General features: G+C 39.8%; 1 protein-coding gene across 2 annotated transcripts; it reads left to right on the plus strand.

The window, feature by feature from the left end:
* The first annotated feature begins 315 nt into the window (after positions 1-315).
* On the plus strand, positions 316-1,976 carry LOC147429583 (ADP-ribosylation factor 1-like). Of its 2 annotated transcripts, XM_086495180.1 has the most exons (6): positions 318-665; positions 848-918; positions 999-1,118; positions 1,238-1,356; positions 1,503-1,584; positions 1,680-1,976. In XM_086495180.1, the coding sequence occupies exons 1-6, from the start codon at positions 377-379 to the stop codon at positions 1,683-1,685; spliced, it is 687 nt and encodes a 228-aa protein (XP_086351306.1). In that variant the 5' UTR covers positions 318-376; the 3' UTR covers positions 1,686-1,976. The 2 variants fall into 2 exon arrangements, with proteins under 2 accessions (XP_086351305.1, XP_086351306.1); XM_086495179.1 differs by lacking the exon at positions 1,680-1,976 and having other exon boundaries at positions 316-665; positions 1,503-1,623.
* Positions 1,977-26,544: the final 24,568 nt, after the last annotated feature.

The raw sequence follows: 26,544 nt of genomic DNA on the forward strand, positions 1-26,544 counted from the left end.
AACAAATACTGGCTACAACATGATATGACGGAGGGGAGTCCCCTTTACACGTGACGCAAGCTGTGAGATGAAGGCTAAATTCCAAAGAGGGAGAGAGAAAGAGAGAGAGGACACGCGATAAAGAGGGAGAGAGAACTAGTTATCAAAAGCTAAAGATTTGCGACGTGCGTCCATCGCATTGGTTTGCCGTCTGATTTTGGGTGACTTGGCAGGGGTCATCGCCTGTCCTGGCGTCCACGTCTGGGCCCCCAATTTTGGGCAGCCGATGTGTAAACAGATGCACTCATAATTCAAGTTTGGCCTTCCTTGGTAGAGAGGGTTTGAGCGAACAAGTCAAACTGCTTGCTACTTGCTGCCGAAGCCATGCGCCAATGGCATGCTTCAACGATATAAACTGCCCTACACACACACACACACACACACACAAAAGCAAACAAACAATCGCGCTCTCTTTCTGATACACGCAGAGAGTGCAGCTTCCCCATCACATTCCTTTTCTTTAGCTGTGCGTGCCATGGGACCTGCGTTCACAAAGCTCTTCTCTCGCTTACTACTAGCCAGAAGAGAGATGAGGCTTCTGATGCTCGGCCTCGATGCTGCTGGCAAGACTACCATTCTTTACAAGCTGAAGCTTGGGGAAGTTGTGTCCACCATCCCCACCATTGGTAAGCGTCATCATTTCCCTTCCATTTACCTGCTCGCACGTTTCATCCACAGATGGTTTGGAAAGCAAACTTTCTGAGTCCAAAAGGTCTATAGTGCGCCGCATAATAATTGCCTGCATGCATTCGATCTACAATCCGCAATTAATTTGTGTCATTGTGTTGGTAATCAACTGGATTTGCAGGTTTTAATGTGGAAACCGTGGAATACAAGAACATAAGCTTTACTGTTTGGGATGTTGGAGGCCAGGACAAGGTACTCTTGTTATGCTTTTATTTGCATTAGCAATCTGTTTGGCAGTAGAAATGAACTTTAGTCTGTTGTGTTTTTGACAGATCCGGCCCTTGTGGAAGCACTACTTCCGCGATACACAAGGTCTCATATTTGTAGTCGACAGCAATGACAACAACCGCATTGTCGAAGCACGTGATGAATTGCATAGAATGCTGGACGAGGTATTACTGGCTACAGCTACACTGGCATTACATGTTTGAAGACAATCATTTTTTGCATTTTATGCTCCAACAACGCATGTCAGTAAAGGGTTTTGGTCGATGGTTTGTTTGTTATTCAGGATGAGCTACGGAACTCGGTGCTTCTTGTATTAGCCAACAAGCAGGATCTTCCGCATGCCATGAATGCAGCTGAAATGACAGAGAAGTTGGGCCTTCATTCACTTCGTCAGCGCAAGTGGTATGTTTGGGGTGTTTTAATGTCAATTTTACACATGCTTCTTAATAGTTCTCTTTCCGAATGTGTCTTTGTGTGTGATTATGTGCACGCGCATGCATGCCCGTGTTTGAGCTGGTACAGATTGCTTAGAAATCCAATTTTTCCAGGTACATTCAGAGCACATGTGCCACAAGTGGAGAGGGTCTTTACGAAGGTATCGATTGGCTTTCAGCTAACATAGCCAGCAAGGTGAGACCTATATGGAAGCTCACATGGAATGCAATATGATGGAGTAGACTTGCCTTAAGGTTTGAAATGATAGACTACCCCGTTTTTTTTTCCAGGTTTGAAGTCCACAGGTTTCACGATCGGATGCACTAAATATCAGGCACATCCAAAAGTACTTGACAATAAAATTGTCTGCTTTGTTCTTATAAGCTAGAGAAATCATGTATGAAGGATGTTGGCTTTTTGGATGATGACAATTTCATCTCTATTTGTTTGTCCATGTCAAGATCTTCTATAACACGACATGTCTTTAAGATGCAAACATAGGTGATAGAGAGTTCCCCACATGGAACATATTTTTAGACAAGATCACCAAGAAAGACCCTGTTTTTTAAACAGTCTCTTAATTTCTAGATGAATTTCTTTACTCATGTCTTGCATTTTGTCACATGCCTCAAAGCATACCCACCTTGCATTTGTGCATTTGGAAAAAAAAACCCTAAATTTGTACCACTAAAAATAGCCTATAACTTCTTGGCTCTAGCCACATTACAATGCAACAATCTTGCCTCTTCGTCTTCCATCGTGGTGCCATCGACATACTGGTTGACAACCGCCTTCTTATAGCTCATTTTTCACTTTTCGTTTTTGCATTTGCAACCACATGGCAAGCCTAAAAGAGGCTTGCCCTAATACAACAAAATTAGGGAGAGAGAGAGGCCTCAATAGGCTAACCCTTATGCTCCTAGGATACCCATGTATGCTAAGCCCTTGGACTCGTATTAATCTACACCGAAGCGGAATATTGGCAACCAAGGTTCACCTTCAAAGGCCCCTCATAAGGAAGGGGACAAGGCTAAGTGGCTAGTGGATCAGGATGTCTTTGAGCAGCCTTGGCTCATAACGCCTTCAAGCCTAGGAATTTAGCTTCGGGCTATAGCTCTCATAACCTGTATGATATACTCCACGATGTATCCTCTCTTGAAACTCTGGCTAGCATAGATACTATGGTTAAACAATACCAGCATGCTGAACAAGTAGAGAAGCCTCCAACTATACAATTGAAGGTTAATATGAAGGATCTGCAGGAAAGAGGAGGAAACACAGATAGTTCAGATCATTTCACCCCCCATTTCACCCCCTGGAGTCCATTACCACATGACTGCATCAACATATTTTCAACGCTTTGGGTCAACAAGATTGTAGCACAAATTCTTTTTTCTAAAAATTCTCATACTACTCCTACATTGTGGAATTTCCTTTTTGATGTTTTGGTGTCCAATATTGAGTGGAAACTTTCTTGTAGTTAGGAGATGAGTTGTCTACATCAACGTGTGTAGCTCCTAGCCATATCGAATATTCTGGATTTGCGGGTCTCACAGGAACAAAATCCCTTTTTCTTACATCAATTTGAGGCCTAAAGCTTTGTACGGTCTTGCGCTTTGAGGGCCAACAAATTGATCATTCAATTCTTCCTCTATCTGTTGCATTCGATGACTCCCTGCAGTCTTTGGCCAAAATGTTGTATGTTCACCAATGTGTTTGTTGGTTGGTTGTTCGACCTCACTAATAAAAAATTGAAGTGGCTTAGAGTGTCCAACTGGAGCATCTTGTCCATCATACATGTACTTTTAACAAAGGATTTCAAGTTAGGAACCTGTGTCATAAAAAATGGTACGAGAGCTCAACTTTTACATTTTTAGAAATGCTCGATCAAGTGTGGAAAAGTGAATTCTCAATCTCTCTGAGAACATACTAAACATTGTATCTATGTCCTCTTCATGTGTATGACCCACCATTTAGAATCCCAAATGCACAATTTCAAAAACACTTTTTGCTATTAGCAAGGATAATTATGCAAGTAGATATTGATTCTCATTGTCTCCTACACAATTAACTAGCTGTAGCAAAATATTAGCATGCAATTCTTGAAATACAAGAGTGGACATGGTATCCACAACGCATTGAGAGGAGGTTGATTGTACGTTAGCAATTTCTTCATTACATCCTTCAATAGCTAACAATGGTGTTATTGTTGATGCAGTCCTCTCACGCTCACACTTCATTCTGTTTTGGGGGTATAAAGCTATGCTTGAGTTAAATGCGTTGAATAATGTTGCATTGCTATGTGGCATACCATCATGGCATAAATCTCCTAGTCCATGGTATTTTGTTCTTTCCAAATTCCATAAGCATAATGCAAGGGAACCAATTGTAGCATTGGGATTTGAAGGCCATAATCCATTAAGTGAGAAATGGCTATACATCCCATGACCATGTCCATGCATTATCATACCTACCGATGATTCTTGCAATTGATATGTATTCGCATAGTCTTTTGAGTTCACACGCAATCTAGGTATTGCTGTCCTTTCTTGGTCCGTTTTATCATGTATAATGCACAAATACTTATCTTTTTGTAGCTGTGAGAATTTGCACATTCCTATAACTTTGTTGTTGCATCATGTGAATTCTACGTTCATCCTTCAAACACGCAATTAGTTCATCATCCTTTGTTGACTCTAGTTGAGACTTTATCCCACTACACACAACACATTTAGAGAACTCACTTGTTTTTGACAAGGTCACATTAGCAAATTTTGTATTCAAAATCCTATTGGATGTAGTGCTAGACATTGGCTTGAGACTATATACAAGTGTTTTATTGACATCATGTAAAATGTCTATTTGCTTGTATGTGTTCGATATTGCAAGCAAGGTTTCCCTCATTCCATCTTTCATAGTTCTAATCTTATGTGGCATTCTCTCTGAGTTTTCCTCTTACAAAAGAGTGCATCAATGTCCTACCCATTTTTGTATGGTCTCTTCCTTTTCTTATGACACCATGATTACCATGCACTGAGCATCGAACCCCATTTTCAAAAAAATCATGAACGATAACGATAAAATGAAGTTTTTGGAATGTCATGCTCTATTGAAAATCTCATTGCCATTAAAAGAAAATACATGGCAAGTCTTTGCAGTTGTTGTGTTCTTGCGCCAAGAAGACAACATTGTATCATACACATAGCTAGTTCTATTTTTCAAATTCATTGCGCATCGCCATGACCTTATCTCGGTTGGAATACTAACAACACCTTTTGGAAAAAACAATCTACAATTGAAAAAAGCTGGACGGATGATAGGGATGCTTGATTGGATTTCTTAGAAGGTTTCATAGACATTTTGGCTTTCTATTTATAAAGCAATACTTTTGTTTTTCTAAAATAGGCTCTACCAAATGAGCTGAATCAATGCATGTGTTTTGTAACGCATTAGTAGCATGTAAATTCTCATAGCGTAACAACGCTTTTCCATCCATAGTTGTCACTCTCTTGATAGGCCAACAAGCAATATTGATGCTTCATACATTAGGTTTTGTAGAAATACTAGCCTCACCAACATAGGATGTTTCAATACCAATACCGATGTTATCTTCACCTAGCTCGCCAAAGTTTACGGAATCAAATGGACACACGTACATGACAACCTTGTCGGCTGCTACATGTGTTTTGCTTTCATCCTATAGTTGAACCTCTTATCCTTCCAAACCTTCCTGTAGCTCATCCCATCATACTGTGCCTCCAATTGCTCCCATGCCATTGCTTTGTGAATCTCATGCATAGAAATCCCTTCGTACTACATCTCATTCATGTATTGTAGCAAACCAATAATCCATTTCAAAGTACTGTGGAAAGAATCTCCCACTGTCAATGCATCCATTGTTGGAAATGGAATGAGTGCTTTATTTTCAAACACAAATTAACTTACATTGATACATTGCCTTCCCCAATAGCATATCAGAACAATATGCCTTTGGGTTTATTTCACATACACTCCCAATGGCAACCTTTTGTGTAGCTACAAAATTGCTTACTCTATCACCATGATTAAAACCCATACCTACAAGAAGGTTTCAACAAAGATTTGTTAAACAAACCATCACATGGTATTTTGACAATTACATGGTAAGTGTGTTAATAGATAGCTTTTTACTTGTACATTGACCATCTTATGTCCATAGGGTGCTTTTGTTAAGTATGAAGATTGGTTCACTCCTTGTAAAACTTTTTAACTCAAAAACGCACATTTGTAAGGTCCTTGTTATTTTACGAGGAGAATCCATCATGCGTGAGAAAAATTACTCGCCGAAAAACCAAAAATTCACACAAGGGCCATAGATAGAAGTTTGAGGTCAAAGTTATAAAATCTTTAGGAGTAGGGATGTAATTCTCAACGAACAAAATATGTACAAAAATTACTTGGAGAAAAAACAAACAAAAGGTACAAGTGAAGAGTGCATGGAGCTTGAGGACAGTAAAGACTCAAGGAGTGCAGGTGGTGACAACTTGCAACAACGTCAACCATATGCGAGACCTCAATCTATACACTGAAGATCTACAAGAGTACCTAGACCTCCATAGAGATTCATTCTTTCCTTCAATCATCTCTTGGTCTCTGATTCTAAAGAGCCAAAGTCATACAAAGAAGCCATGCAACAATATCTAAAGAAGATTGGACAAAGAGCATGCAAGCAAATATGGACTCATTAAATTGCAACTAAACATGAGAAGTGATTGATTTACCTTAAGGTAAGCGGGCACTACAAAACAAATGGGTGTACAAGTTGAAGGAAGAAGAAGGCAAGAAGAAGAAGTACAAGTCCAAGCTTGTGTTAAAGGGGTTTTCTCAAAAGACAGGTATTGAATTCAATGAAATATTCTCTCCTATTGTGAAAATGAATTCAATTAGGCTTTTGTCTTAAGCTTTACAACTCCTCATGACTTAACTCTTGAGAAAATGGATGTAAGTATGACATTCCCTCATGGCGACTTGGAGGAGGATATTTACATGCTTCAACCAAGGGGTATGAAGAAAAGGATAAGGAGAAAATGGTTTACATGTTAAAGAAAATCTTGTACGGTCTAAAGCAAGCATCAAGACAATGGTACTTCAAGTTCGGACGATGGATGCTAGATTATGGATTTAGAATAAGCAACTCAGATCATTGTGTGTATACGAAGAATCTAGAAGAGATTATCCTAATGTTGTATGTTGATGACATACTGATTGCAAGTGCCAACATGCAGGATATCAAAGACCTGAACGAAGACTTTTCTAAATCTTTTTCAATGAATATTTGGTGTTGCAAAGTGGATACTTGGTATGAAGATATCAAGGACAGGGAGAAGAAGACACTAAAGATATATCAAGAGCATTACATCAACAAGGTACTAGAAAGGTTTGCGATGCAAGATGCAAAATCGATTTCTACACCTTTGGCTAGTCACTTTAAAATAACCAAGGATATGTGTCCAAAGACACAAGAGGAGATAGCCTATATGTCTAAAGTTCCATACACTGCAGCGGTAGGTTCTCTAATGTAGGCTATGGTTTGGACAAGGCCAGATATTGCACATGTAGTGGAATTTGTGAGTAGACTCATGGATAATCTAGGTAAAGAGCATTGGCAGGATACCAAGGTATCTTAAAGAAACAATGACAAATGCTTTGCACTAATATTTTATTACAAGGGTACGCTGATGCAGATATGGTAGGTGAAAAAGATACTCGAAGGAGAATTACTGGCTACATCTTCACGATTGGAGGCAGAACAATAAGTTGGGCTTCAAAGTTGCAGAAAGTGGTGACTCTCAATTTCTACTACGAAAGCAGAGTATGTAGCTCTCACGGAGGCTAGAAAAGAGATTTTGTGGCTTCATAGATTCTTGGAGAAGCTTGGATACAAGAAAGAAAATTGTGTCTTGTACAATGAAAATCAAAGCGTCATTCATCTTGCAAAGAATTTGTAACGGAAATGGACTATGAACATTGAGAATAGCGGAATTAAGAAAACTGTAGTGAGCATTTTTATGAGAATACTTTGAGAAAATAGAGGGAGAACTTGATTAGAGGTAGCAACATAACTATTATACCTAATTAACTTGGCATGAATAATACTATGCAAGAGAGAAAATTAGAGAACTTGACAACAGTTGAGGACGGGATTTATGTGGAGCCGCGGTTGCCCCTCCAAAAGGCTTTTGTACTATAGCTTCTCCTATAGAGACTTGGTACAATACAAGATTTGTGTTCCTTGAGACCTTCATGGTGCAATGAAGATAGAGAGCTTCATGCACCACAATTATGCCCGTATCTTAGCTAAATGAAAGCATTAACTTTTCCCCGGCCTCAGTCCTAAGAGCTAGTAGGGAATGAGGGTGGGGAAGAAGAATAAGAAGTATTCTTATGAGAAATAAGTAGTGTCCTCTCATACCATTACTCATAGAGATCACCATAGCATAGTAGCATAGCAATGGAGATGAAGAAGATGGCTAGTATAGCATTGAAGCATGGCTATTGGTTGGATTTGCATTCCATAGCCAAGAGTTGTTGGTGTAGGCTCTCAACTTCTCAAGCTTGGAGAAGGAGATGGAGTTCTTCCACTTTCACAAAGTGATAATGAGAGCATGTGAGTGTGTGCGTGAGAGAGTATATCCCCAAGCACACCCCCAACTTGCTTTGGTCGACCCCTCCTTGTAGCTCATCCTTGAATTTAATTGGACCCTTGAAAGACTGGCCAATCACATGCTTAGTGCATATCAAGCAACAAGGTAAGCATTTGGACAAGTGTCCTTCTTACCCATTTAATGCCTAGATAATTATTTAACTAGACTCAATGCTCATTGAACCTCTCTCAAAGTCAACCAATAGGCTTTAGGCACAATATGGGGCAACCTAGGTAGGAGCTTGACATGTGTCCCATATGCCTCTTTGAGCAAGGGACGTCCCTTGAGTGAGGGGAAGGTCAATCTCTCTCATCCCCTACTTGCATGGCTCGCCCCCCTCACTGTAGGCCTTGGTTTGACTTCAAGCTTCTCAATGTCTCATAAGCATGACAAGCACCTTAAGCACCTTAGTCAGCAAGCACGACAAGCACCTCAAGCACATTAGTCAGCTCAAGCACGACAAGCACCTCAAGCACATGCTTAGCTTGTTTAGGGTCTAACATACTCTAAGGTCTTGGGTATAAGGAATAACATTGTCCTTTGGAGGTCTTTAATGAAGCTAAACCTAAGGTCTTTTAAGCTCCATTAGCTAGCATTGCTCTTTGCTAGACCATCTCCATTTGGACCAATTGACTTTGGTCCCCTGCTGATAGATCCATAAGCACATGTCTATATTCTAACTCTTGTTCCCGTTTATTCTCCCACATTAAATGATCAGTTTAATATAAGAAAACCATTTGGGTCATTTAGCTATTAGATTTTATGACAGAATTCAACCTTTCACTCAAGGATGAAGCATATAGAGGTGAGATATCACGTCATACATACTCTTTTGGAAGAAGGACAACTAAAGCTTGGAAAGATGCACACAAGCAAGAATCTTGCAGACATGTTAACAAAGTTAGTTAACAAGGAGAAGTTGAGCTTTTGATCATGTTCAATCGGAATTCAAGGATAAGAAGTCAGAATAGAAAACAATTACAAGTTTGGTGTGGAGATCAGTCTCCAAGTGGGAGATTGTTGAGTATGGAGCCTGATTCATCCCCTGCAAATTTTTTAACTCAAAAACGTACATTTGTAAGGCCCCCGTTATGAGGAGAATCCATCGTGCGTGAGAAAAATCACTCATCAAAATATTCCTTTTTGTTGAAATATTATGGCTGGCCGGTGGCAAAAAATGGCCGGTAGTTGGAAGTCTTTGGTCGGCGGACAAATTCAATGGCTAATGGAAAAATCTTAGGTGGACTTGTCTACGACTACACACTGGCACATGGAATATTTTTAGGTGGACCTGTCTAGCTAGGTACGATCACACATAGGTGCATGTGAGAGTTTAACTTAAACTTGTTTGCACAAGCAACTTGAACTTGGTTGCACAAGGAGGGCTACACACACAGGTGTTTTTAATGAGAGAGGGCAGCCCTTTTGGCCTATAAGAGGAGGCCTCCTCTACACACAAAATGGATTTTGAAGTGGTGAAGCTTGTAAGGTGAGGTGAAGGTGTGTGAGGTAGTGAGAGTGAAGCAAGGTGGGAGTTCCATGAAGGGTTGCTAATCCCTTTATAACCTACTTTTATTTTGAAATGCAAAGACATTGAGTGGCCCCTTTCCTCTGGACATAGCTCACATTGGGTGAACCATCTCTCTCTCTCTCTCTATTATCTCTCTTGTGTGTGAAAATTATCTCTCTCAATTAAATAATCCACTCTAATCTCTACTTAGCTACACCTTTATTCCTAACAACTTTGTTAATTATGTCATTAGACAAGAAACATAAAAAAATGACATACTATGGCCCGAGGGCCATAGGATGCTCTATGTAGCTACAACAAAGGACACCCATATTGCCTTAGGAGGGTAAAATTGTCAAGCTTTGTCAATTATTTGTGGAGATTATATGTGCAGCCTATGCCCCTAGGACCAAAGGGTTTTATATGTAGGTGTGAGAAGTGCTCCACATAGCCCAAAAGGTGAGCCAAAAGTATACCCTATGGCCTAAGGGACATAGGGTGCTCCATGTACATGTGTAAAAGGAAATTTTAAAAGCCAACAAGTTAACAAAGGGCACCTTATAGCCTTAGGGCCATAGGTTGATTTTTGTAGGTGTTTCTTGAAGAGTACATATAGATTCCTCATGTACGCCTCACATTGAGTATATATGTAGGTGTTCCTTGATGAGCATATATACATACTATGGCCTTAGGGCCATAGGGTAGGCTATATGTAGGTGTTTCATGATGAGTATATATACATCCTATGGCCTCATGGCCATGGATGCTATATGTAGGTGTTTTGTGATGATTACATATATATATATATATATATATATATATATATCCTATGGACTTAGGGTGCTATATGTAAGTGTTTCATGATGAGTATCTATACATCCTATGGCCTTAGGGACATGCGTGCTATATACATCCTATAGACTTAGGGCCATAGGATGCTGTATGTAGGTGTTTCATGACGAGTATGTATACATCCTATGGCCTTAGGGCCAAGGGTACTATATGTAGATGTTTTGTGATCACTGTATAAACATCCCATGGACTTAGGGCCATAGGATACTATATATAGGTGTTTCGTGATGATTATACATAGATCCTATGGACTTAGGGGCATAGGATGCTATATGTAAGTGTTTCACGATAAGTATATATAGGCCCTATGGACTTAGGGCCATAGGATGCTATATGTAGGTGTTTCACAATAAATATATATAGACCCTAAGGACTTAGGGCCATAGGGTTCTATATATAGATGTTTCATGATGAATGTACATACATCCTATGGATTTAGGGCCACACAAGATGCTATATGTAGGTGTTTCACGTAAGTATACATGGAACCTCTGTACTTAGGGACACATGGTTCTATATATAAGTATTTTGTGATGAGTATACATATATTCTATGGGCCATAGGAAACTATACGTAGGTGTTTCATGATGAGTATTTATACATCCTATGGCCTTAGGAAAATAGGGTGCTCTATGTAGGTGTGTGAAAGGGAACCACATAAGCCAAGAACCATTTCAAAGGGATACCTTATGGACTCAGGGGCATAGGGTGCTATATGTAGATGTTCCATGTTGAGTACATATAGGTCCCTTGTGACACATCTACAAAGATGTATTTGTATTTATCACAAAGGACTCCACACATTCAATATGCATAACATGACACCCTATGGCCCTAGGTCCATAGCTTTACCCATGAGGGCATCTCTGGGAGAGTATGTGTATGCATCCTACAGCATTAAGTCCATAAGATGCTCTATGTAGGTGTAAAGAAGAGCACCACATAAACATCTCAAAGTCACACCCTATGACACAATGGCCATTGGGTGTTGTATGTAGGTGAAACAAAGGGCATCACATAACCATGACCCAAGGTCCATAGGGGGCCAAGGGCACCAAAATGCTCTTTGTCAATCATCACAAAGAGAGACCCAATTGACCTAGGTCAATGTGCTCAACTTGTGTGCATGTTTCTGTCCATAATTATATGTTCACGTATGTGCGATTGTATGCTCGGATCATAAATATCTTTGCAGAATTTGCAAAATGTTTTTAAAAAGGTGTAAAAGGTGCAATTGAGTGTCTGCTAGGATGTATGGGACTATGTAACAATTGTACGCTTGAATATGCATGTGTGACTATGTTGCAAGTGAAATAACTAAAGAGTACTAAAGACCATCAGTATTATCACACATGCATGTATACCCATAATGTTTTTGAAGAGATGCATATTTTCTTGAATAAATGTATATCTATGTTGCACGTTTGAGTGCATTCTCAAACCACACATAAAATGTACAGTATTGCCACACATTTAGAATTGAAAACCCAATTTACGTGCAATTGTATTCTCAGATCAAATTTTGTTAGTTATTTTGGAAAATTGTCAAAAACTTTCAGGGTTGCCCCAAACTTGCTATAATGGGTTTTCAGCCTTGATGAATACTCGGTTACAAAATAACGCACATTTTTTGAGTAAAAATTGAAATTTGGCTATTTTTAGTGTAAATTTTGTTCCCGAGTTCGAATTTACTTCATGGGTATCATTCAACTAGCAATGTTGAGATATGTATGCTGACAAAATCTTGTACTAATGATTTCTAAAACCAAAATCTATTTTTTTTCCTAAAAGCTCTCCAAAATTCCAAGCCGATGAGCTACCTCCCATCGTGAGAAAACGCCTAAAACTCTAGAAATTCTAATTGAAAAGACTAGTTGTGGGCATAGGTGGGATAGGTCGAGGAGGTGGGGGGTGTAGGTGTAGAAAAACCAAGTGTAATGCAAAAACCTACTGACGTGATTGTGCCCGTGCATATGCCAAAAGGGAATAGGACTACCCCTTTGTCACCTCCTTTAGTGGCACTCATTGTGACAAATGCTTTGGCTGACAAAAATGACGACCCCTTGTAACCCTCCCCCTTGATGGTCTTGATTTGGGATTATCACAAGAAATGCAAGATGGAGGGCTTACTTCTTGGATCTCAATGATGCTACAACCTGACAATAACAATTTGATGAATGCCTTCATTATTTTTGCCGTCTCCTCTTCTTAAGTCCTCTAGTTTGAAAACTCTTTGATCCACTCATCCATCTTGCAAATCCCTCTTCAATGGGCACCAAATGAGAGGTAGGCATGCAAAACAGACCTGGTAGCCTCTTCATCAAGACAATGCATGATGACCGCATCAAGAGAGGTATACAATAAGGGCACCACCTAGCTTGGAATGCAGCTAGGACACAAGATACCTAACAAGAATCACCAAAAACATTGAGCACAGGGGACACGATGACCGATCAAGCACCTACTCAGTGTGCCTAGAGACGCTGATGTGTTGGAATTGAGCTCGTCGTGTCCTTGACTGTGAACAAGATGAGACATGATAGAAGTAATCAGCAAGGTGTATCACAAAAGTAGGAGCAACCACAATATATATGCAAAGTCGTGCGTCAAGAAAGGAACAAAACAATCAAGAGAAGCTTGTAAGTGAGAGATCTTGCAACTAAAGTATAAAACCCTCAACATTTCTTGTCACTTGATGCATGGCCAAAATATGTGTTGCTAATTCATGATAGTGAGATCCTCTCATTAAAAACACATGGTGCTCATGGTGCAAGCGTGCCTAGTGCTAGCAAGAGAGAGAGAGAGAGAGAGAGAGAGAGAGAGAGAGAGAGAGAGAGAGGAGAGAAAAAGAATGCGTTGGAGACTATAAGAGGGAAAGGAGAAAGGATGAATGGAAATGAGGCAAAATGCCTTGATCTAAATCAAAACCTCTACCACCCCACATACTCACCCATGATTTCCAAAACTCACACACCAACAAGCAAAGAACTTAAGCATTAGAAAATCTAAAGATGAAGTGAAGTAGAATATCCATTAAGGCAGGTTTCATGTACCAAAACACACACACACAAACTAAGATTTCTAACCACAAGATGTGAATGGAAACCCTCCTCACCAACCACTACACTAGTGGTAGCCTAGTGTTTCACCAAATGCCTAAGGAGGGAAATCTACAATGTGAAGGGATCTCTCAAAGATAAGATTGGGGCTCTTCATATAGCCTTTCTTAAATGATTAATTTTGGGATAATTACAATTACGAAGCCAAATTGGGAGGCTAATTGAGGTGCCTTGGGAGTCACCACGTTTAACTTGTAGATGCTCCTCCTAAAAGCTTCACCTTGCCACTTGAGATGGTGCTTCTTCATCACTTACTTACAATATTTTAGCTTTATGCTTGAAGCACTTTGAATATGTTGGACTTGTAGTTCACCATTGGTGGTAGAGAGAGGTGATGAATAAGGCATAGTAGAGATGCCTATATGTGATGATGAAGGAGATTTGGGTGGGGAGGGGTGAAGATAATGATTTCTCTAAGGTTTTATGGCTAATTAAAATAGGGTAAAATGGGGCTTGTGATGGACAATGAAAATTCATAGTGAGTCCTTAATACTTGTGTGTTTTTAGTCATGGTGTGCATAGTTTAGTGCACATACTCACAAGCAAGGGGAAGGGGATGGAGTGTAACCATGGAAGCTTGAGAAGATTAAATAGGAGTGAGAAAGGAAGGAAATTTGTGTAAGACTAAGTGTGTGTGAGCAAGAAAGTTCCAAGGGTAAAATGAGAGAAGACTAGGTGATTAAGAAAAAGCCCAAAAATAGGTGTGTTTTTACCAAAATGGCTCCAAGATGGGACCCAAATTGATTTTAAGAGTAAGTGTTAAGGAGAAGGCGTGGAGGGGGTCTAGTTATGATAGGGTACCCATTCTTTTAGAAAAATATTGAAAAAATGATGAAATAGGATCCTTTTTTCCTTCTTTTCCTTATGGGCCAAAGGGGAGGTGGCCCACATCACATGATTCTTTATTTGGATTTCTCAATTAAGCATCACATGGGTGGTGGGAACCTAAAGATGCTCCTTATCTCCATAAAGTCATAACGACATCTTGTATGGATACTAGTAGAATACTTTGTATACAACTAATAACTTATTAAGAAATGCACAGATGGTGGTCCCCAACACTTGACCATTCTAAAATCACTTGTCTCATAGATGAAACCATTTTCATTTCTCTCTCCACATCCTTTTACATTCTCAGTAGCCTTTATTCCATTATAGACGTTGTCTTGTTGTCTCGTCAAAGCCCTTAGTGTCACACCAAGCATTGCTGCCCATGAGACCCACTCCTTCGATTGCACTCTTGCTTTTATTTTTAGAGTATGTACAAACCCTAGAAAAAAGTAGAGTTTATTGAAGCCATGTTCCACTTCTTCTTGTCATTAGGAAGAGAATGGGGTCTAGGAGGGCCTCTTTATTTGGCACTTTAAGAAAGTCAAACCTTTAGTATTAAGAAAGTAATAGAAGGATGGGTTTTGAATTCAAACAGGCAAAACGACAATTTATTTGAATTCAAAGTTTCCCACCAAATGGAATTTAAAATCTAGCGGATAAAGCCATATCATGTAGCATATCTATGGAAAGAGCTCAACGCATAGATTGCAGATATATAATCTTTGCTCAAATAGGAGATCATATGAGGGAGTTATGGAAGGCCAAAAATCCTTAGAAAAATTTGCCTCCTTTTTGGGGAGAAAAGTGCATCCTTTGACCACTCATACACATCTCTTACACCTTCCACAACTAAAAATCAAAACCATAACCATAAGGGATCTACAACCCTTGACCATAAACCATATTCATGATTGAAACCAACTTTCACACATGGAGACTTGACTGTCCGTGCTATAGTCAACTTAGCCAATACACATGACCCTTAAATAGCATATTTTTATCCACACAAAAGAGTCCCTAATTGTAATCTCAAATCACCAATTTAGAAGCATTCAACCATATGCAAGTGATGTATCCTAACCACACATCACCCTAACCTAGAAGAGTGGAAAGCAATACACACATGCACATGAGACATCCACATCTATCCTTTGAGGTTTCATGCATCATATAACATCATCACATAACGTTAATCGGATGCAAAATAGTCCATCACTTTGATCAATCATATGTCCTAGCTTCACATGTAGGTTGAAAACAACTTTTCTCTATTTTTGGATGCACACACGATATAGAAGAGAGAGTGTTTGACCTCAAATCAATGCATCAAGCTTAGTTGTAAATAGAGTGTATCACCTTATCACATCAATTCACCAATATGAGACTCATGCTAACAACCACAACACGAAAAGAAAGTTGTGTTATGCAAAACGGACGTTACTATTCGGGTTGGACACTCATACATAAACTCATGAGTTTATAAAAATAAAAGAAGTGGAATCAAATCACCAAAATAATCCATATAACACAAATGAAACTCACATCAAACCCACGAATCTATACAATATCCCTCTTAACTAGAATCCCTACACATATAGGTAATCCTAGATACAAAAAGTGCTTAATAGTTCACACTCATGACATGATAAAGGTAATCTAAATACATTTATCAACTAATCATGTTCTTGGTTTGTCTAAGTGGGTTTCCCTGTCTGACAAGTCTATACAATGGCTCTCCGAGAAGCCAGGGGTCTAAAATATTAACCGAGTGCAGTGAGCAACAAGCTATATGGTATACCTCTTAACTAGAATCCCTACACGTATAGGTATTCCTATACAGAAAGCGCTTGATAGTTCACACTCATGACATGATATAGGTAATCTAAATACATTTATCAACTAATCATGTTCTTGGTTTGTCTAAGTGGGTTTCCCCATCTGACAAGTCTATACAATGGCTCTCTGAGAAGCCAGGGGTCTAAATTATTAACTGAGTGTAGTGGGAAACAAGCTATATTTTGATAGTGGAATTTTCACATGACACATAAAATACAAGTCACTCTAGTAAACAATGTGTTTATTCTCTAATTCAAAGGGTTTTAGCCTAATTCATAATGGTTTGAGAAATATGGTCAAAATAGTGTCCCTATTGCCTACATGATGTGAACGCAAATCGTGCATTTTTTTTGGGTATCTACATGATCATAAATGCACCATATGCATATATTAGCGTACTTAATACGGTAGTAAGCTCTTTCTATCGATATGCTACATGATATGGTTTACCCACTAAATTTTAAAATTCATTTTGGGAGGAAAATTTGAATTCAAATAAACTAGCCATTTTACGTGTTTGAATTCAAAAGCTATCCTTTCATTGCTTTCTTGATACTACATGTTTGAATCCCTAAAACTGCCAGATAAAGAGGTCCTCCTAGACCCCATTCTCTTCCTAATGAAAGGTCAAAACTTATCCTCTAGTCGAGGTCTTTTGAATTCACAATTTGGGATAGTATCTGAGTGCTCTTTAGTACCATTCAATATTTCCAACTCAATGGGCTTACTCGCATCAAGAACATTTGTAAAATTTATAAGTTTCAAGATCTAGACTTTATTCTTCAAAGGATTGTGTAAACATGACACAAAACGTGCTACCTTGACTTCTTGAGTCATCCCCACTGAAGCCTACCTGATAAGGGTCAAGAAATGTTGGTAGTATGACTGTAAGTCTTTGGTTCCTTGAGTATAATCAAAAAATTCATTCATGCAATTAGAGTGATATACCTTATTTTGATAATTTTGTTTTAATTGAAGTTACTTGACAAGAGTCAAAAAATGTTGGTACTATGACTCTAAGTCTTTGGTTCCTTGAGTACAAACAAGAATTTCATTTATGCGTTCGGAGTGATATAACTTATTATGTAATTCTTCTTTAATTGAGCTTTAAGATAAGCCCAAGTCACTGTGCTTAAATTGAAATTATTCTCATCACAATGATCCTTCCACAAAACACTTAGCTATCTTCTTAAGCTCAAACTTAGCAATGATGGCCTTGTTCTTAGTGGATGAATGAACCAAGTTGAAGTAATCATCCATGCACTCAATCACATCCTCCAAAACCTTGCCTAAATAATTGCATTCTCCGCTAAAAATTTTAGGCTCAAATTTTCAAATCATAGTATAGAATTCACAATCAATCATAGTCACTGCGGGTAGTGGGCCAGATGGGAGTATGTTGCTAGACCCAAGGAGCAAGGAGGTATTGGGATCCTCAACCCTGAAGTGCATGTAGAAACACAATGTTCTAAATTTATGGTCTCAATTGCAAAAAGAAACCAAGTATGGGCCATTATGACAAGGGACATGAGTGACAAGGTGAAGCTAGTCTCTCAAGGGGCCCGTGGAAGGAGGTAGGGAATCACGACAAACTGCTTGCACCTTAGTGGACAAACTTGAAATTTTGTGGCACCATGGGAGAGGTGGTATGGAAGTGTTCAAGAGCTTTCGAGACACTAGAATGGGGAGAGTCAACCATTTGTTTCCAAAACTCCATAACACGCTAGTCACCATGGCTCTCTAAAGCGGGAAGTGTATTATTGAATCCATTTTGGAGAGAAATTACAAGAAAGTTTAATAACAAAGTACTTAGTCATCTGGCTCAATTTTGGGATGCCAACAATAGCAAGAGATAGAAAGAAGTAGGCCATTTGTCTACCCAATTTCACCTCAACAAAACTAAAATATTGCTTATTGACAGAGCCATCAAAGGTCTCATCAATGTTTCATGAGGGTAAATTTGATCGAAAATCCTGAAATTGCCCAAGAACAAAAACTTATACAAACAAATAGTGGCAAAAGCAATGAACATAATCTAGGTCAGAGTCAATAGCAAGTAACATTTGGAACCCTCCGATGGCCCCATGCGATGAAGATATTTTTGTGGAAGATACTATGGGGGGTCATTCCAATCGAGGTTAAGATACTAGTTAGAGGGATAGGCTCTGATAGATTCTTAGGGTTCACAAAGGTCAATGAAGTCCCCCCTCACTTGTTCAACTACAAAAGGTCTTGTAGGCAAAATTTGCAAATGAATAGAGAAGACCTAAACGATTATGTACTTGAAGAACAACCTACTCCTAGGAGGCGAGATTGTTAAGAACCAAGCTCTATTAATCTGCATCCAAATTCTCCATTTTTGCTACTTCAGACAAGTTTGGACGTCTAGGAACTTACAAGTCTTTGAAAAATACCTCTTGTTAGCTAGCTTCAAAGAGGTTATTCAAGAAATCAGGGAAGTGATTGTAACTACTGGAAAAACCAAGAATTTTGAGGAATGGAAACAAACAATTAAATCCATCATGCTTTTGGTCACAACTAGATCTCCCAAACTAGCTTATGTTAGATTGGGGTATGTAGCTCCATATTTTGTATCTTGTGGCCCCTTGAGGTACATCTTGTGCTTGAGGGTTATTGTACATTCCTTTTTGGGTGAATACTTCCACTCTCAATTGTGAGTATGAAACATGAAAAAGATCCATAAGACAGGGTTGTCATATTTCTCGTGTAATGTGTGCTATTGTCTCGACAATGCACGTGTACAAATCTATGCATCACAAGAAATAAAGCTTGAATCCATTGTAAAAATCAAAGTGTATGAGATTGCAACACCACATGTGAGTGTGGTGGAGAGTTGGCGCAATGTTTCTCCATATTATATGAGTAATGGAAGCCATGCCCTGCCTTGTAGTCAAGTGCGCAAGACAATCTACTTGGTAAGCATGGGAGTTGGGAGTGGATTGACAAACCTAAAGATCTTTCAAGAAGGAGTTCACGTGTGTATTGCAATGTTTGCATGTTCTTGCGAAGTCCCTATTCATTTTACAAAAGAACAGATTTACATAGCAGAAACAAAAACATAGAAATTAGTAAAAAAAATGGAATGTTTGCATGTTCTTGTGAAGTCCCTATTCATTTTACAAAAACACAAGAACATGCAATGTTTGCATGTTCTTGTGAAGTCCCTATTCATTTTACAAAAGAACAGATTTACATAAGAGAAACAAAAACATAGAAATTAGTAAAAAAAATGGAATGTTTGCATACTCTCTCTCTCTCTCTCTCTCTCTCTCTCTCTCTCTCTCTCTCTCTCTCTCTCTCTCTCTCTCTCTCTCTCTCTCTCTCTCTCTCTCTCTCTCTCTCTCTAGTCCCCACCATAATATCTTGTTGAGAGCTTGGTATAGCCCACTATGGTGCATTCATGAGGGTACCACATTAGGTATACATATGTACCGTTGTATTCTCAGACTATCTCATCAAAAAAATTATGTTCTTTCATAAGGGTAGTACTTGTGAGATGCATTTTGACCAAAGTATTGCCAAATAATATAGGGACCTCCTTTGGCATTTGGTTGAAATGGTGTAGAGTTTCCTTGCCCGAAACATGTTTTCATATCTTGCAATCAATACATTCCAATTGGTGACATTGTACAGAGGATCCCCATCAATAATATTTTTGTGTTTTTGTAATGGCACCACAATTAGCATGCTATTGACCAAAGCACTCCCTACTAGCTTGGCCTTTTTTCCCAACAATAGGTAACTAGAGATTTCATGGTGAATTCTCTCAACAATGTCTTGCACAAGGCCAAAGGCCTTCTAGGTGTGAGCGTAAGTGATTGCATCGGGAGAAAGACCTTCCCTTAAATTTTTGTTAAACCCTATTTAAACATCCTAGAGCTTCTGTGTCACAATCTTGTTTAGCATATCTTTAATTACTTCACTCCAATAGATGACATCCTGGAGAAGAAGCCAATCAAGAATGTTTTGTGTGGCAGCATTTGACATACATATCAATCAAAGCACTGCCAAGCACGACATATTTATCAAACAACACCTGGTTGGCAATGTCATTGTGAATTGTTTCACTTATGTGAAGGTTATGTGTAAGGCCATAACCCTTCGAGGTGCAAGCATAGTTGAATGTATTTGGAGAAAGGAATTCCCTTCACATTTGGTGAGAATGTCCTTGCCACAGACATATTGGGCTTATCTTGTAGCCAACATGTTCCAAGTGACGGAATTTTGGAGAGGATGACAATGAAGAATACTTTGTGATTTCATGATGGAACCACATTTGTCCACTCTTGTATAAGGGCACATGCCTTCAAGGTGCAAGCATAAGTGAGTCCATCTAGGGAGAGGCATTTCCTTTGCATCTTGATTAAAAGATTCCTTGCCATAGCTATGATATGCCACTCATGTGTGACATATCTATAAACGCATATTAAGAGATGACATCCTAGAGAGGATGCCCATCAATAATGTTTTGTGCTTTTGTGAGGGAACCATATTTGACATGCATATTGATCAAAGCACCGCCAAGAATGACATCTTTCTCCAACAATCCCTAACTAGCAAGCTCATTGTGAATTCTCTTCCTCATGTGAAGGTCTTGCATAAGGCCATAGGCCTTTGGTGGTGCAAGCATAGGTGAATGCATTTGAAGAAAGGCCTTCCATTCACATGTTGTTGAAATCACTCAAAATGTCCTTGCCACATCCATGTTGGGCATATCCTGCACTCAACACATTTCTGAGTGACGACATTCAGGACAAGATGACCATCGAGATTTTTGGTGCTTCTGTGATGGCACCATATTTGGCATGCATATCAACCAAAGCACTACCAAGAATTACATCATTGTTAAATCTCATTGCCTATCAGTCTCATTGTGAAATTTCTCATTTTGGATGCATTTGGTGGGTTTCCTTTGCATTTGGTTAAAACAATGCAAAAATTCCTTGCCAGAACCATGTTGGGTATATCATGCAATCAACACATTCCAAGTGAGGACAATCCAGTGATGTTGACATGCGCAAATTCTCTCACCCATATATCTTCCATAAGCCAACATGCCTTCAAGGTGAGCATAAGTGATTGAGAAAGGCCTTTGTTCACAAATCATTAAAACAATCCAAAATTCCACGCAAAGACCTCCAAGGTGGGAGCATAAGTGATTGCATATGGAGTAAGTCCTCCTCTTTACATCTAGTTAAAACATCCCAAAGCTTTGTTACCACATTCATGACCCATTTGTGATGGGCCAATGTGCTCTAAGAGGCAAAAACTTGGAGGGGATTATTGTTGAGCACATTTCATGCTTTCATGAGGGAATCACTACTAGTTTACATATCAATCAAAGCATCACCAAGCATGACATCTTTCTCTGATAGCTCTTGTCTAGCAATCTCATCGTGAATTCCCTTACTCATGTGAAGGCTTGTGTAAGGTTAGAAGCCTTCAAGGTGCAACACAGACCATAACTTCTACGCCAAAGGTCTCCAAGGTGGGAACATAAGTGATTGCATCTGGAAGAAAGGCCTTGGCTTTGTATCTAGTGAAAAATCCCACTAGAGCTTCCTTTCCATAGCCATGATGGGATTATGTGCAACAAGCCCATAACTTCCATGACAAAGGCCTCCAAGGTGGGACCATAAGTGATTGCATCTAGAGAAATGCCTTCGCTTTGCATCTACTTAAAAAGCCCAATAGATTTCCTTGCCAAAATCATGCTAGGCTTATCTACAATCAACGCACTCTAAGCTATGTTAAGTTAAGTTAGGTTATCTTACATGTTAGGTTAGGTTAGGTAAAGCTACATTAGGTTAAGTTAGGTTAAGCTACGTTCGACAATACGGCAAGCTATAGAGCTTACCCACAACGCATATTAAAAACAATATAATGGCGTTCCGTTCGTCAATACGGCAATCCATAAAGCTTACCCACAACACATATGCATTGTGGGCAAGCTCTATGGCTTTCCGTATTGCCAACGGCTTGCCATTGTGTTGTTTATATGTTTGCGAGCGGATTTCAAGTCCTAAAATAGCACCATGGCGAGCCGTTTGGCAATATGGCAAGCCATAGATCTTGCTTACAATGCATATACATTGTGGGAAAGCTTTATGGCTTGCCGTATTGCCAAACGGCTTGCCATGGTGTTGTCTATATGTTTGCGAGCGATTTGCAAGCGCTAAAATTACCTCGTGCCCCTAAAAACAACACAATGGCGATCCGTTTGGCAATACGGAAAGCCATAAAGCTTGCCCACAAGGCGTATGCATTGTGGGCAAGCTCTATGGATTGCCATATTGCCAATGGCTCGCCATGGTGTTGTTTATATGTCTACGAGCGGTTTTCAGGCCATAAAATCCATTTGCAACTCTAAAAACGACACAATGGTAAGCCGTTTGCAAAATTGGCAAGCCATAGAGCTTGCCCACACTATGGCTTGTCCACATTGCATCTGCATTGTGCGCAAGATCTACGGCTTGTCGTTTTGCTAAACACCTCACCATTGTGTTGTTTTTATGTTAGATTTAGGTTATATGTTAGGTTAGGTTAGAGCTATCGACGGCATAATAGTCGAGAAAATACAAACGGACTTTGAATATGACGCGTGTACTTCAAAAAATGCAATCGAACTTTGAAGTGACTCGTGTACTTTTAGAAACGCAAACAGACTTTGGTTAGGTTAGGTTATAGGTTAGGTAGATGTTATAAGATAGGTTACATTAAGCTATGTTAGATGTAGGTTTTATGTTAGGTTAGATTATATTAAAGGTTAGGCATAATGATTATAGGTTAGGTCAGAGCTAACGTCAAATTAATAGTAGTAAAAACGCAATCGGACTTCGAGGATGACTCGTCTACTTCTAAAAACGCAAACAGACTTCCGTTAGGTTAGTTTATAGGTTAGGTAGATGTTATAAGTTAGGTTATATACATTAAGTTATGTTAGGTATAGGTTTTACGTTAGGTTAGATTATAAGTTACGCATAACGATTATATGTTAGGTTAGAGCTATTGTCAAATTAATAGTAGAAAAAACGCAATCAAACTTCAAAGATGACTTGTGTTCTTCTAAAAACGCAAACGGACTTCGGTTAGGTTAGGTTATATGTTAAGTTTAGGTTATAAGTTACGTTACATTAAGCTAAGTTAGGGTTATGTTAGATTATAGGTTAGGTTAGAGCTAGTGTCAAATTAATAATAGAAAAAACGCAATCGGACTTCAAAAGTGCACACAGACTGAAAGAACCTTAATATATAGTCATTGACCAATAAAGACGAGATTATTACCCTATGGTCCTAATCTTTGTGCAACTCTAGACCGAAGCGTGCGGGGATCGGGCTTGGCCAGAGAATGTGAGGTTGTTAGAGCTAGTAGAAAATAGTTGAAAAATTAAAATCGGACTTCAAAAGTGCACACAGACTTCAAGAAATTTAATATATAGTCATTGACCAATAAAGACGAGATTATTACCCTGTGGTCCTAATCTCCATGCACCTCTAGACCGAGGTGTGTGGGGATCGAGCATGGCTAGAGAATGTGTTTTAATTATTTGTTGCATCATTGGTGTTGGGGTTAAGGCCTATGTGCCTTGACCGGTCGCCCAGGTCATGGGCGCCCGCCCACTGTTACCCTATACTTATAGTGAGTATACTGTATAGGGGGAGCTGCCACTTCACAGTCTCCCCACCCACATCGTGTGTGTGTCTCCTTCTCTCTCTCTCACTCTCTGTCTGTGGTGCTCCCCGATCCCCTTCAATTGGTATCAGAGCTATGGTGACCGCGGAGAGCACGACGCCTTTGAGAGCTTCGAGGCGATAGCTCGCTCTCTCTCGACGGTAGAGAGATTAAGAAAGCAAAAGACTTGCTGTGAGAATGCAATGGGAGCTTGTGAGCTCAGTTGAGAGTGATGTATGCTCTTGTGGAAGCTCAGAAAGGAGTGTGGAAGATTGTGTGTAAGTGAAGGTGCTGCCCTAAAACTGTGTGCGCAGCAGCACTGTTTTCAGATTCGTTTTTCTCCTTGTAGAATGCAGATCTGAGAATTTTGTCCGCATAGCCCATCCATTTCGACGTGGTCTACAACTTTGCAGAAGAAACTTTTTGCAAATTCCTCACCGTTTTGCTGATATTCAGCTCAGACAGACTGTATACAGAAATTCCAGATTTTCTGTTGTCGCATTGTGTGCGAGTTTGATGCACTTTTGGAAGCACGGGAGATGCTTGAAGTTGAGTGCATAAATTCTGAGCTGAAGATGCAATTGCAGCTTGTGTTAAGCTTGTGGTTTGAGGGTTTTTGGTAGACTTGGGCAACGAAGTACGGAGGCGTTTACACACCACCGAAGCGGTCTCTTGAGAGAGACAGTTTTTTGGAGCACACAGGTGGAGCTTCTTTCACTGGTTTTCACAGGATACTTTGGCAGTGATTTTGTGCTTGGATTCATGGTCTTTGTGAATGGTTTGCGTATGGTTATGGCGCATGGTTGATGCCCATTATACATGCATTTTGGCGAGCACTTTCAAGTGCCAGTGAGCTCTCTTCAGAGCATTGTTTTCGCATTGATCAAGTTTCCGGATTGCAAATCTTTTGGCGCTTGCTTATGCGCGGTCACTCCGTTGATGTACGTTGAGTGCGGATTGCCATTGTATGTGAAAATGTGGAGCCATTTTGGCATTTCTACTCATTGGCATTGAGTAGTGTTATGGTTTATGGTAGAGATTGTACTTGAGTTTTTTGCTCAGTTTTCAGGGGAAATTCTGTCGGATTTTTCCCAGATTCTCGCCATAGTTTGTGGTCGAGTGTTTACTCTCATTTTGACAGGTTTTGTCATTTTGGACACAGTTTTGTGTTTTTGTATCCACTCTCGCAAGAGTGAGGAGTTGTGTATCTTTCTTTGGTTGAGACAGTGGTTTGCTCTCGGGTGGGAGAGTCTTGTGATCTCGAGCATTGTTTGCCATAGTTTTGCAGAGCTTATGCATGTATGTTGAGTGTAGTTTGATGCGCATTGATTGCTCATTGTATTGAGCTTGCAGGACAATGGTTATTTTGTGTTGATAGCCATTGTACGTCAAAACTCTGGCAAAATTTCCCAGGAGTTTTATGCGTATCATTTATGCAATCTAGGTAGAGATTGCGGGTCGCACTCAGCATTTGCGTGCGGTGTTCTCTGCAGGTGGGAGATTTGTGCGTGTGTATGCATCGATACCGCACAGTGTGGGCTTGGTGATTAGCTCACAGATTGCAGTGTGATACTAGAGCAGGTGAGGCTTGTATTGACATTGTGGGAGCTCTATTTTGGAGTGTGTCTCACAGGTTTTACATTGTGTTTCTGGTCATATTTGTAGACAGTTTCCAGGTGTTGTTGGTGAGGTGGTTTCGCTTTCTAGTTTGCTACATTGTGCTCATGACAGAGACAGGTGATCGATCAGATTGTGACCTCTCACAGATGCGCATGTTTGATGGGTCAGACTTTGCGGCATGGAGAGAGTGTATGCTTGATGCATTGACACAGCGAGGGTTGCATCGACCATTGAGTGGTGATGCAGGTAGACCTTCAAACATGTCTGACGATCAGTGGCAGGAGCTAGAGGAGATGGCACTATCTACACTCTCTTTGCACCTTGCAGAATCTGTATATGCTCTTGTTATGTATGAGACTACTTCAAGAGCACTTTGGCGCAGATTACATGATATGTATGATAGATCTGAGTCATCACGGACTCGTGTGAGACATGTACATTCATGAGCACGCCGACAGGTGACATGTTGGTATTGTGGTCATTCTGGACACACTAGACGGCGCTGTTTTCGTCATATGCGACATCGTAGGAGACATGGCAGTCTCAGAGATGTATGTAGTGATGCCATGGACTCAGTTGCTTTGATAGTTGAGACAGGTGTAGTGTCGGAGTATACTATTGACGGGGATGTCACTTTTACCTCGAGCTATGCACGAGATGCTATACATGTGGATAGTGCACTCCCTTCGCAGTGGTTGCTAGACGCAGATGCTATGTTTCATGTCACGTCGCATCGTGAATGGTTTTGTAGCTATTCTAGCGGGATGCTTGGCAGTGTACGTTTGACCGATGGATCGGTGCATGCGATAGCAGGTGTAGGAGATGTGAGACTGTCATTACCGAGTGGTGCATCTTACTTGTTATGACATGTGCGCTATGTACCAGATTTGACAGTGAGTTTGATCTCGATTGGTCAGCTTAGAGATTGTGGATGTCAGATTTCGCTACGAGAGCGAGATTTTGTGATGCATTTGGGTTCGCTAGTGATTGCGAGAGGTGCTAGGAGTGGTA

Source organism: Adiantum capillus-veneris, chromosome 22, assembly GCF_014529385.1.
Source record: "Adiantum capillus-veneris isolate H3 chromosome 22, ASM1452938v2, whole genome shotgun sequence".
Classification (NCBI taxonomy): Eukaryota; Viridiplantae; Streptophyta; class Polypodiopsida; order Polypodiales; family Pteridaceae; genus Adiantum; species Adiantum capillus-veneris.